Raw genomic sequence first — 13,916 nt, 5'->3', positions numbered from 1 at the left:
ATAGCCTTGTGCCAAAATGCTTTCAGTGTATTTTATCTGTTTATAAAATTTCTTACCCGCCCTTCACCATAAGGTCCCAAGGCAGGTTACAACAAATTAATATGCAATTATAAAAACAGATTAAAATAATAAAACAAGCATAACCATTCCAAGAAGTTTGGGAACTACTGTGCTAGACTGATGGTTTCTGGTTGCTGTGAGGCTTATCTACTATATATTTTGGGAAATGGTTTGTCTGTTTGTTCTCTGTGTATTGGACGGCTCTTGAGATTTTGTCACCAAATTTGAGGTGGGTTCCCAAGGTGAGAGCAGCAGTTTTCATTGCTGTTGGGATGCCAGACACTGTTTTGAATGAAGATAGCTGTCTGAAATGTGGCTTTAGTATGACTTTGCCCAATTGCTGGCATAGTAGTTCCAAACTCTGCCAATTTGGAAACCCCTGAAGATATCGTGACCTCATTTGGCAGGGCTTTGCCAATTTGGATGGCTCTGAAGGTGTTACCCAATTTGGCTGTATAGTTCCAACCTTTGCCAACTTACCTCTTGAGGTATCATTACCAAACTCAACATGAAGGTTCCCATGGTAGAGGAGGTGGTCTATATTTGGATGCTGGGCACTGTTCTAAATCAAGACGGTGGTCCAAATCAACCCTATTTAAACATTAGTCCTGGGTTTCTATGAAGACTCAAATATATGGCTGGTTGTGTATATTTCATGAGGTTTGTCTGGACCTCACTGAACTGATTGCATGTATATTTTAGTATGACTGGAGATGAACAGGATGAAGCAGGAATAGTGTTGATTTTGAGATCTTGGAAAGCAACTTACAAGCATAAGTGTAAGCATTGGCTTAGGTCAGTGTAATGGGTCATTAGGATTATACAGACCACATAATCAGGAACAGAAATCCATACAACAAAATGATGAAGCCTGGGTCATTTCATTTTGTTGATAGCAAGTATTGTCCCACAAGGCCAATCCTTATGTCCACAAGGCTCTCATATTGTATAGTCTTCACGTGCAGCTTCCCAACCACAAAATATAATTACCAATCAACAGTAGGTCCTGGTCACTCCACCAATTTTCAGTTGGAAGTGAGGCCCTTTTTTGGTCACTTTAAGGCAAGGCTTCACCAGTGAAACATGCAAAGCGTCCTGCAGTTCATCGTTCAGAGAGTCCTTCAGAAGTTTCTCTTCAGTGACATAAATAATCCATCTGTACCACTAAAATGTGTCCATTGATTTGTCCAGGCTGGAACTTGGCATGTTTGCTTAATGTGTTTTGGGTCACTGAATTACATACAGGCTTCTTATAGCAATGAAATGGAGCTGAAAATCTGGCTTAAAGGGCTCTGAAAGAGCTATTGCTGTCTCTTGGGTCAACAAAATACAGCAGAAGCATGCAATCACCATTTATTTGGAATGACATACGGGTGTTAAGGGTATTGTGAAACAAACAAACAAAATCCTTAGGTATAAAAGCTGACAAACCCACGAGACTGTTAGCAATAGGATCAATTTTCTCTCTGCCTTCGTGCCATTGTGCTTGTGTGTTTGCTTACACTGTAGGGTAAGTTTAGGACAATGTCTACCTGGAGATTTGGCCTGGCCTCTAAATTTCGTAGCCTCTGTGACTGAGCCTCTTTATTATAGCCTTGATGATGCAATACATGTATAGGGATTTTGGTTATAAATGATGCTGTAAATGCTTTGTGAGCAATTGTTCCTTTGGAAATGTTTTTGGCTTTCAGAGGAACAGCATTAGGGATGAGGAGGATTCTCCAGTGTTCATGATTACATTTAAAAAAGTAGTAATAACCCCAAACTTGCAAAAGCATAGATTAAAAATCCAGAACAGAGGGAGGGCTGTGGATGTGCCCTTCTATTTCAATACTCTCAGAAGAGCATTAGCCCAAGATCCAAATAAACAATGGCTGCTGGTAGATGGGTCACTTTTGTGCCCAATGAACTGTATTAATGCTCTTCTCACACAGGAGCAAACTACAATCACTGTAGAGGGCAGATTATTGCTTGAATTTCCTGTTTTGTACACTCATGAATGCTTGTAAGGGTCTCTAAGAAACTAGAATTTCAATCCTAGTCGCACATCCTTGGCAGTAAGTCTCACTGGATTCAGATAAATTGACTTTGGATTAGACATGCATAGACTCTGGCTGTAAAAACTAAAAAGATCAAAGAGATCTTAATGACAGATCATGAGACATTTGTCTGCCACCTTATATTTCTATACCAGAATCCTAAATATTTGTCCTGGCACGCTAGGCTTAGGAAGCTGCCTTATATCAAGTCTGATGAATGGTCTAGCTCAAAGTTTCCCAAATGTGGGTCTCCATTTGCTTTTGAACTCCAATTCTCATCATCCCTGACCACTGGTCCTACTACCTAGGGATGATGGGAGTTGTAGTCCAAAAACAACTGGACACCCAAGTTTGAGAAACCCTGCTCTAGCTCCATATTGTCTACACTGGCTGACAGCAGTTGCCTAGAACTTCAAATGGAAATTTCCCCAGCCCTGTCTGCTGTTGCTAAGGATTGAACCCAAGACCTTTTGTGGGTAAAGCAAGTGCTCTAACACTATGCTATGGACCTTCCCCATGCTGGCTTTCCACACTGGTGAATCAGCCCTACAACATTGCTATGTTGTAAAATTCAACATCTGAATTTTAACTGGAATCGTAGATGGCATACTTCCCCTTAAGCATTTTTGTTCTTGCTCAGCAGTTCTCAGGGCTGTGCTATTCAAATGTAACTTGTAAATCAAATGCAGGGGTTATGAAATCAGGTGGATTGCCTTTTGTCTCAGCCAAAGGCAGTTCATAGGTAGATGTGAATTATATGAGTTATGACTGAACTGACTACAGCAGCTTGGAGCATAATGTGAACAAGGTGTAAAATATACCAGCGCTGGGCTTAACTATAAATATTATTAGAGTATGATTAGCATGCATGGACTTCACTCTCAATAAAAGACCAAGCAAGATGAAAACAGAGGTGAGAATTCCAAGCAGACACGCTCTCAAGTCCTGTTACCCGCACTGCTCTGTGTAATGTCTGTTTCTTCCACATGTATGGTTAGGGCATATCAGACACTTATGAAACCTGCCACCGGTGCAGCAGCAATAGCACAGATTCAGACACTGTCTCAATGGGACTTTGTTCCATGGAATTTGTAACATAAGCTGAGTTACAATAAATTCTCAAATGGGTGGGATCAGGATTTTGAAACATATTTATGTCCTGAACCATGGGCTACCTGGCAGCAAGTCCTGCTGGAGTGCATGATCCTATGGCAGATGTTAGTGTGCAGTCCGTATCCAGAATCCAGTCAGGCCAGGTTTCCTCCTCTGCAGCTAATCAGGTCAGGGCACCTGAAGGTCAGTCCCAAAGAGCTCCCTGGAAAATCCAAGCTGTGGGCCAACCAACAGGGGAAGTTGAGCATGCTGATTACAACATCTGGGCTTGATGAGACATGTGACCATCACCTGTTCTGAGCCTACTCCAGCTGAGGAATCATGCCCCTCCTCCCAGAGCCGTGGATGCATGGGTGCAGCCTGGTAAGGGGAAGGCTGAATCTGGTTGGCAGTCCAGAAATTATACTGATTTCTGACACCAAAATCCAGGCATATGAATACTTCCACAGGGCTCCTTCACTGGGTTTTACCCTTCTTTAATTACAACCTAATTCCCTTCCTTTCTTATTTTTTATGTATCAAAGAATTCATAGAGTTTGGCAACACTCATCCTTGCACAGTGTGAAATGTTTTCTTGGGGCTCTAGAGCCCTATGTAAAATATTGTCCAAAATACCGACAAGTTATTTGAAAAGTCCTTTTTTAGAGCTTTTCAAAATAACTGTCATTTTTTTCTCTTCCCCAAGGGTTGTACCATTGCTCCTGTGGTGCCAAGAAAACACTCCTTGAAAGGCATAGAGTAGTGAAAAATAATACCAATAAAATGTTGAGGAACTCTGGAAAAACATATCTGAAATACCGTTTCTGTAAAATGTGTTTTACCTCAAATATATTATGGTGTGGCAGAGTATAAAATGTTGTATTGAAATTCATTTGGCATCATCTAAACAGCTCAATTGCACATTATAACAGTTCTGTTCCACTTTCATGATTTTAACATCTTTACGCCATGACACGCCACCATAATGATACGCCATATTTTCTATATACCCTCCTCCCCAAAGTTGAGTTCTTAAACATTTTCTAAGTACTTTTCTCTCCTTGTAGTATAAAGTGTCACTGATGTCATATGAACTTCCTTGGAAGAGGGAAAGAAGGAGGATCAATCTTTCGCGTGCAATGAGAGAATTACTACTGTATAGCCTTTTCAGAATCACAGGCAATGAATCTGAAAGAACATTTTTCACGCTCCTGAGATTAGAAATGAACAAGTGAGACCTGCAATAATATGTTTTGGGATGAAGTTCTCCTGTTTAGGGTCTCAGCCGTGTCCCTTTCCTGGATACTGCAGTCGCTCTCATCTGGGAGACTCAAGCTTTGACAAGTGTCTAGGGGAACAGTATTCTGCAGTGAAGGGAAAACCTTTATGGCAGAGGTTTTAAAACCTTTTGAGTCCATGTCTCCCTTGACCAACTACATACATTCTGTAGTTCCCCTGTGGGATTTTCTATCTTTCCTTCCTTCATTAACTCCTCCATCTATGTCATGCACCACACTGTTTTGGAAGGTCGCCCAACTTTCAGGAGCAGCTTTTTGGGCTGCATGGCTGGATAGGGGGAAGCGGACACTCCATTTTGCATGAATAGATGAGTCCTCTGCCAGTGCAAACAGCAGTACAGTGGCACCTCGGTTTTTGAACTTCGAAAATCCGGAAGTAATTGCTTCCGTTTGCAAACACGCCTCAGAAGTCGAATGGCTTCCGCTGCGTGTTTTTCAATTTTTCCAATTGAACTTGCAGATAGCACTTTGCACCTCAGTTTCCGAACATTTCGGAAGTTGAACAGTCTTCCAGAACGGATTATGTTTGAGAACCGAGGTACCACTGTATCTGTGACCAACACTACCCAAAGACATACTTCCTCCCTCAACCACGCATACCCCTCGAGGACAATTTCCCTCATTATACAAATTATACAAGCTTAGTCTGTCAACTAAAATGGTTAATCCCACTATCAATGATTTGATGAGGCAACAGCCTTCATTATATGAACTGCAACCCCTGCCAGGTTAGGCAGCCCCTCACCGACTTGCACAGTCAAGAGCAGTAGCATTCCCCTGCCCCCTTACACTCTAAAAAGGGCAATGGGGAAAGAGAGAGGGAGAGAAGGCAAGGGGAAGGAGTCACAAGCAAATACATTACCCCATATTTGGGCCCCCTAATGGGTTTCCCATAAGCCCACCCCCATCCTACCTGTATCTTCTACACATTCCTTCATGTATATCTATTCACACCCCCTCCCAAAAGTTCCAAATTCCCCCCTCAAAATTTGGCCCATAACTTTAGGACTACATGTAGCTTCCCTGTTTGTTACCCCCCCCCATTCACCTGCACCCAGCTCAGGTATTCTGTTTCCAGGTCGAGGGGTGGTGGCAAGAGCGCATGTGTCAATGGAAGTGGGATGCAAGTTCTGTGGGCCCAGGTTTTATAGGGCTATTTAGGCAGTTGGACTGAGGTTTCCAGTGCAAGTACAATCTGTTCAGTATTGTCAATGAGGCAGCATTTTTAATGCTTAAAATACAAATGTTACTTGTTAATTTTTATAGGACATAGTGGTCTTCCAGCAATAGGGTCACTGGTGAATAACAGAAAAGCTAGTACAGATGAAGATTGGACCCTGCGGGGAAATGCATATTAATTAACTCTTACAGAAATTATGCATTGTCAAAAAGTTGCTTAGAGGAGATAACTAAATCTTACATGGAGTTTTGATAAACACTCAACATTTCAGAGTTGTTTTCACTGAACAAGAACTCTGGATTCACCAAGAATTTGCCAAGAGCTTTGGCAAAATATATTCAAAAGAACATCTCACAGCTTTGGTAAATACTTCCAGAAGGGTAAAAAAAAAATCCCTACCAGCAATTTTTCAGTTCTTGGTGAAAAGGTTCACATTTGTTTAAGATATGTCATTGCATAGATATGACTGCCTAAGTAGCAGTGTGGCATCCTTGCATTGACTGCAGAATTAGGTGAGATCATCCATGCCATTCATTTGGAAGGCAAAGTCAGCAGAGCATAGGGCTTGGAGCAGACTTGGGAAAAGGTACTATCTGCAATATTTTAAAAAAAAATCTTCTTGACTAAACTAACCAGTGATAGCAGTGTAAATCTAGTCAGAAGTCAATCTGTGCTGACTTCAGCATGTGGCATCAACCATTCACTCAACTGATCCAGTCCACAGCAACGTCAGTAAAACTCTGCATAGGTTGACTAAAAACTGTAGTTGCCATGAGCTGAAATTATGCTTGTCCGTTTTGGTTTATTCATCCTGATTTGCTTGCAGAGTGTTCATGCAGGTTAGACTATATCCAGTCTTTTTTATCATTCATTCTGATTTTTTTGCAGGAAAGTTATACAACAATGAACATCATGATTTGCTTATGTGGTGTTTACACATTTCCCTGTTAATTATTCAATCATTCCACACATTTCAGATCTAACGGCAAAAGGTCCGGGGGGGGGGGTTCCAGGCTAGGACATTAGAGTTGTTTAAATCAGTTGAATTGCACAAACCTAAAATTCTAGTATGCACTTCAATCCTTCCCACAGAATACTGCAGTCTGGAGGCAAACTTTGTGTATGTTTATGATTACATAATACAGTGGTGCCCTGCAAGACGAATGCCTCGCAAGACGAAAAACTCGCTAGACGAAAGAGTTTTCCGTCTTTGGAGGTGCTTCGCAAGACGAATTTCCCTATGGGCTTGCTTCGCAAGACAAAACGTCTTGCGAATTCTTTTCTCCCCCCCCCCTTTTTCTAAGCTGCTAATAGCCGCTAAGCCGCTAATAGCACTAATCCGCTAATAGCCATGCTTTGCAAGACGAAGAAACTCGCGGAAGGAATTAATTTCGTCTTGCGAGGCACCACTGTAGACAGAAAAATTGCATGAGTGACTGCATCTCCCACAGTGGACCCCCTCCATTACTTTTGTCTGTCGGATTGTTTCAACAACATCCTCTCAATATAGAACTGAATCAAGACAGGATTCTTACATGCTGTTTACATGCTATAGACCAAATTTATAGATTTAGATAAGTCAAGTCCTCTCTGCATTGCAGATGTAACACCAGTTGTGCTTTGCTCTAGGGTCTGAGGATTGTTTTTTAAAAAGTGAAAAAGCTGTCTAAGCTTGTACCCATCACTGCAGCTAAGTGACTTTGCATATTTGCCTACAGTGAATGTCTTCTGATTAGGTAAAAAAGAATGTATACTGTGGAACAGTAAAATCTGGGGTTTCCTGCATGTAATAATAAAAAAACAAATGCACTTATAATAAAGCTGTATTTTATGGATTTAAGGATTTTCTTTTCTGAGCAGCCTGCCCAATCATATTGTAAGCTCATATTTACCAGGATGGTTTAAGAATGTAGTCTTTTATTGTCTTTCTGAACCAAGGCAAAGTTCCATCTAGGCTAGGACTGTTTTCAACAGTAGCCAACCAGTTGCTGTTGTGTGGTGCCCAAAGTAAATGATAGCTTTCCTCTATGGACAGTTATATGTTTTAAAAGTATGTGTGCTCAGGGTTTGGCATGAATCTTTAGGCATCAGAGCCATCCCTACCATTGGGCAGAGTTCAGGGGACACTTCAGGTGGCAGATGCTCTGGAGGAGGGAGTAGCTGTGTTGTGGGACTGGGCCTGTAACTTCTCCTGCTATTACTAAGGTAGCCTACTGCCCTCAGATATGGTGGAGGTAATGGCAGAATGAATCCAACACAATCTCGGCTACAGCTGCACCATGTTGATTCCCCCATTGCCATAGCCCACCCGCTTTAAGTAACAAACAGCAATGCATGCCATTGGGAAGCAAGATCAGCAGCACAGCCATGCCTGCAGTGCTCAGTTGGCTGCTCCTGATTCTTTGCCAGTGTTGAAGTAATTCTCAACTGCCAGGCTGATTGGCTTCTGTTCACTTGTGAGACAGGGTATGTGTGTCCATTTCCACAGGTCAGGAAGGGTGGAGTTTGAATAAGAGTTATTGCTTCAGTAATGAAGCATCTTAACTTTGGACCTTGTATAGGAACTAGAACTAGAGGCTCCCTCCATTCCTGTTCTCAGTTAGGCCCTGATCTGAGCAGGTGTTTGCATGTACTTACCTTCCCTCCCCCAAAGCTGCCCCATATGCAGCTAGCCAGGAACTTCAGTGGTGGCTCTGTAGTTTCTACCTGCCTTGTCATCTCCTCTGTTCCTATGACTGCAGGAGATGGGAAGCAGCTGTGTGTCTGAGAGATGCAAGTGCTGGCCAAGAACTGAAGCATTTGGTGTAGGCACTCCAGTCCTGGGGCAGAGATGTCCCAATCCCATGACTCTTCTGGGTTACTGGCATCCCTACTGGTAGTAGGGATGGAAATTATTGTGGTCTTGGAGAGTAAGCAGTACTGAACTAGACAGTCATGGTACTACTAATTACAAGGCCACGCCATTCATATATATTCTGCTACAGCACTTGAAAAGTACCCACAAAGAGAAAGATTTTGAACAGTTTGATAGGAGAGAGACTCTCAAAGTACAGGGATCAGGGATGTTGTATAATCAATGCGTCATTCACAATTTCATGAGGATTTTCAATTTTGTGAATTACTGCAGAATACTAAATTAGGTAAAGGACAATTCATATTCTTTCCAGGAAAAAGGTCCTAGGGGCTGAGAAAGCTCTCTAAATGGGACTCTGAAGAGCCACTGCCTGTCAGCACAGGGCATCCTTCCCTAACCTGATGTCCTCCAGATGTTCTGAGCTATAGCTCTCAGTAGCGCCAGCTGCACTATACAAAAATTAGGTGACAGGAGTGAAAAATGACAAATGAAAGCAAGTGTGTATATGTCTGTAATAAAACTATTTCATCCAGAATTTAATTAGTTCAACCATTAGTTCTAATTTGTCATTAGAGCTTGTTGTGGTCAGAATTTCTGTAGATGTCACACAAAAGCTTATATATTTTTCAGTGTAGTGAGGCCATCCAGGATTCTCTGTCTTGGAATAAAAAGCCTTTGGTGGTGGTGATTTTTTAAAGTCTTGTGGTGGTTTCCAAACATGAGAATCACCACCTCAGCACTAACTTATTTTAGCATTTGGGTCACCTGGGCATATTTTTCTAAACAATGCATAAACTACTAGAAAGTGTTCCATTCTGCATGTTTCAAACAAGCTATGAGAGATGTTTGCGCAAACAAGTTCTTGTTAGACTTGGTTGTTCTAGAAACCAGTTTTACTTCTAGTATAGCCAGCACAAGCTATACTAGAGCTTTCCAAACTGTGTGTCGTGACACGGTAGTGTGTAGGTGTGTCATGGAAATGCTCCCCGTGCTCTTCCCAGGGCAGGAAAGGGGCTAGTTTAACCTCTGGTTTGCTAGTAAAACTGAGTTACTGTGTTGCGAAATGATGCACGTCTAAAAAGTGTCTCACCAACATGAAAAGTTTGGAAAGCTCTGAGTTGTACTGTTTTGTCTTTTGGTATTCATAAATCAAACTAAGAACAGGAGAAACACAGGGCAATTGTAGTCAAACCCAATTCCTTGTTAGCTCAGAATTCAGCACATACAATCTTTATGAGCAATCACTCTTTCAATATAAAGTTATATTCATCTTTAAAAGCAATTTGAATAAATGCAGTCTGTTTCTATGCAAATAGGGGTGAGTGTTTGGTAATGCACAACTCAAAATGTGCGGATAAATAAATTATTAGAGGCAGACCTACACAGACGTTCTCATCATACAGGTCTGGCATTTGAATTCTAACTTGAAAATGTAGGGAGCTTTCTTGGAAAATGCAAGTGTCTTTTAATCCCAGGAAAAAAGAGTTGGGTCACTTAACTGACTATATCAAATAACATGCAATTAATATGAAGCAATAAGGAGCATAACTAAAATATGTGTTTGCAAAGTCAGGCTTTGGAACACTTGCTATGGTCTGAGACAGACAAATGAGGTATCAGATTAAATCAAAGTGTCTAGCTGATGAACTATGGGTGGTATTCAACAAATTTTTACTTAAGAGTAGACCAAATGACATTAATGAAAATGACTAAGTGAGGTCTAGTAATTTCATTTGGTTTATTCTGAGTAAAAGTTGAATACCACCCCATGTTTTTGCAAAATTTACCCCCAAATTAGAGCAAATGGGTGGGACAGGTGAAAGAAAGTGGCAAATGCCAGCAGAGTTTTTCATTACCAATTTTTATTGGTTGTAAGTGGTCTAACTTCAGTTGAGGCCTAACCTCAACAACTAAAGACTTATGGAATGCTAATGGACACTTTCAGCTGCTCAGATGTCAAAACAACAATAGCAGCACACACGCCTTAGTGGAAGATGAGGCTGTGTGCTTTTGGTACAGAGATATAGCAGAGAAGACAGCAGATATTGTTGAAGTATTAGTCAATTATTAAACAGAAGTGGACAACATGATTAGGCAGCACTGGTCACCTGACCTCCAGCTGATGACATGGTCCCAATTTCTCTGGAGAATTGCGAGAGGTCATTTGCACACACGTAACTCTAATATGTATCCTAATGAATTATTAGGATAATGTGGTGAAATCAGCCTCCTTTTACAAGTCTCATAGGTTACTTTGTAACATTTGTTTTTAATAATCACAAGCCATTCTGTGATAGCATTGTGATAGCAACACTGCATTGTGTAAGCCATGCATAACTGTCACAAAGATAACATCCAAGAAAATCAGGAATGATCAGTGCAAAATATGGGGGTAAAACAGTCTGGCTGTACACATTCAGTTATATAATTATATGCTACACAAAAACTAGTTAAATAGGCTGAAATAATAGCTCATGTTCTTGAATTCTTCACATTTTTCTTATATGTACATTCATTGTGGAAGTCGGGGCAATATGCCACCTACATTAGGTCCAAGCGGAAGTCTGGTATTCTGTCACAGGTGTATGACATCTTTAAAGTTCATGCATAAGAATAATGTCATGTTCTTTTCACAGACCCCAGAAGAACTTGAAGATGTCTCTGATCTTGAAGACGATCATGATGCACACAGCCGCACCAGTACTCAAACTGAAGGGAAAACAGACAGGGTATGTACCAAAGCCATTTTATTCAAAAATAGTTGATCAAACTGCCTGTATTGTTTGTCCTTTAAGGAGTCTTATCATGAATAATGCCAAAATATTAACTCCTTTCTCCAGTAGATTTCTGGAAAAAGCATATGAGATCCAGAGTGAAATTAGTTATGAACTGAATGAGAAAAGGCTGCAGTTCTCAATGCTGGTGTGTGTGTGTTCAATTTGCTTGTGAAATGCCCACTCAAAATTGGAAGGTGCTCATTCCATGAAGGGCTGATTGTTATTATTGAGTGTATTCTTGTATGTTGTTCGAATACAAAAGGAAACTAGTTTTAAACAGTTTTGCTAGTGCTGCTTTGTTGTAGTTCTTTCCTTGCAGCCTGGCTCTTATGGAGACTCTTCACACTCCCAGAATTTAGGCTAACCTACATTGCTCAGATAACTAGGCAATGTGAAATCTCCCATGAAGGGAGTACATCTGTATTTGTAATCTGACAGATACTGTAGTGTCATATTCAGTTTTAATGGAACATGAAATATAAAATTTCATTGGGAACTATTTTACTGTGAAAAGTAAAAGGTAGCATTTCCACTTCTCTCCATCACAGCTTGGGAGTGGGAGTGGGGAAGACAACCTTTGGAGAGCAAACGGCGACATTTCCAACCTTTCCAATCATAATTCTGAGCAGAGGGGTGGTAGCACAATCTTTTACACTTCACAGAAAGATATGTGATAGGTAAAAAAAGCAGAATTTCCAGGACTGCCCCCTCTCAGCTTTAGGGTAGGTATGGTGCAGAATGAAAAATCCAAAGAATCGAGAAAACACTTTATCTTCCAATCTCACTGCTGAGATCAGGAGATAAAGCTGTGGGGGCTGGTGGGCCACTTCCTGAATCTTGCTGGGCTGAATCTGGCCCACAGGTTAGTCATCTCTTTTATGTAATTTATATCTTGATTTCCCTGACATCAAGTGATACAAGATGGGATAGAAATATTTGAATAAATAAAGCATGTACCCACTACCTTGCCCGCAGCTATAGATGTAAAGCAGCTGTTTCAGAAAAAGAGAGTCCAAGTGGTGTAGTTCCAGATGCTCCTTCTTGCAGCTTGATTTCCTCTGGGTTTGCAGTCCCATTGTGAACAAAAATAGAGTTTTCTGAGCGCTAAAAGCAAGAAACAAGCACTCTCCATCTTGTGTCCACTCCCTTACATGCTGCTTCTGTTAAGACCTTATCAGTTCCAGTTCCCTACATCAGAGAGACCCACCATTCCAGGAAGACACTCAGAAGAATGACAGCTGAATGTCAGGGTTTGCCAAACAATTTGTCTCTAGTTGAATTGTTTATCCTGTTTACAATAAGCCAAGATTTTCTGCATCCTGGAAAGATATCTCTCTCTCTCTCTCTCTCTCTCTCTCTCACACACACACACACACACACACACACGTGTCTAAACTTGTTAATAATATTAACACCTGTTATTATGGGATGCACCTTAGTTAATATACAAGAGATAACAGTTTGCTACCCTATCATTCATTAAATTTTCAGAAACTGAAACAAACAGTAGGAACGGTACCAGTCAAAGTAGCAAACCCCCTTTTTGCTTTCAAGTTGCAGTGCCTTTCTAGCAATAAAATGACAGTCTTCTCAGATTGCAGTAGCAACTTTATAGAAGGCGAGCAACCCAGCCAGCCATAATCTGAGATATATACGCACTCCTAGGAGCCTGTACGTACCATCTTGAGAATTACCACTCATTGGGTTAAGCTCACCTGCTGCTGCACAAGTACAATTTTCTCTGTGTGAGGAATGACATAAAGTTGGATAAACATCCAAACTGACCAGATGGCTGCTGTACAGATGCCAAATGGGTGATGCCCTTTTGCACTATGCTTTGGCAGCTGCCCAAAGCACCTGTCCTGATCAACAGCTGTCTTCTACACAGTCTCCAGGAGCAAAGTCCTCTTCTGCCCAGGTGAAAGAGCGTTCAGAGGAACAGAATCTTCACCATGCTTCCACAATAGTGTCCAATAGTAACAGAATGTTGGCAACTTCCATGCAGTCTCTGTATAGAATGAATGCAGATAATCAGGTCATAAGTGATTATACCTACTCTTTCTTCAATTTATTATGTTAGACTTTGGAAAAAAATGTATCAATATTCTAAAGGAACAGTGCAAATATTTAAAATCAGTTAATTCCCCAGTGTTTACCTGTGACTTTCCAGTGTTCTTAAAACATACTGTGTGAAATGATGTGAGATGTAGGTGGGTTCCTATGAAGCAAGACACAGTGATAACAGCAGTAACTTTTACTGAACTAAAAGAACTGGACAACTAGGGCAAAACAGCTGTTTATATACTTTTCTGAAGGCCTGGGCCACTCCCACTCTCAATGTGTCTAAGCTCCCAAGCTTCAAATCATAAAGAGTTTAAGGGCCAATGGCTATAGCCCAAATCCTGAAACATGCTGTGATTGGATATGTATTGGGCTAAGAATCCTTAGTTCAGACTCAAGCTCAGGCAAACACAGGCCACTGAATACATAACATAATGATTCCTAAACTAAACAAAACAAAACACCTGGCAATTAAGATACCACTGCTGCCCAATTTGGTCTGAATTGTACCTTAAAATTATTTCCTTTGGAGTTTGAGATAAATAAGGGATTTCC

At 41.0% G+C, this 13,916-nt stretch overlaps 1 protein-coding gene and 1 long non-coding RNA gene across 16 annotated transcripts in view; one reads left to right on the top strand and one right to left on the bottom strand.

The window, feature by feature from the left end:
- CTNNA3 (catenin alpha 3) overlaps window positions 1-13,916 on the top strand; it is a 566,819-nt gene that overhangs the window by 502,426 nt on the left and 50,477 nt on the right. For all 6 annotated transcript variants that reach the window (XR_013838691.1, XR_013838692.1, XM_079975614.1 and 3 more), the window contains one exon: window positions 11,160-11,252. Coding sequence is in view for 4 of the 6 variants with exons in the window: in XM_079975614.1 (XP_079831740.1) it covers window positions 11,160-11,252 (93 nt within the window). In the remaining 2 variants the exon portion in view is untranslated. The remainder of the gene's footprint in view (window positions 1-11,159; window positions 11,253-13,916) is intronic.
- The window catches only part of LOC307215942, a 576,636-nt gene continuing 572,423 nt past the window's right edge, over window positions 9,704-13,916 (bottom strand). For all 10 annotated transcript variants that reach the window (XR_013838751.1, XR_013838752.1, XR_013838753.1 and 7 more), the window contains 3 exons: window positions 13,016-13,308; window positions 12,265-12,488; window positions 9,704-11,232 (listed from right to left, as the gene is read on the bottom strand). This is a non-coding gene — a long non-coding RNA (uncharacterized lncRNA). The remainder of the gene's footprint in view (window positions 11,233-12,264; window positions 12,489-13,015; window positions 13,309-13,916) is intronic.

This window comes from Podarcis cretensis (genome assembly GCF_951804945.1).
Source record: "Podarcis cretensis genome assembly, chromosome: 5".
Classification (NCBI taxonomy): Eukaryota; Metazoa; Chordata; class Lepidosauria; order Squamata; family Lacertidae; genus Podarcis; species Podarcis cretensis.
This window is presented reverse-complemented; position numbering and strand designations above follow the sequence as displayed.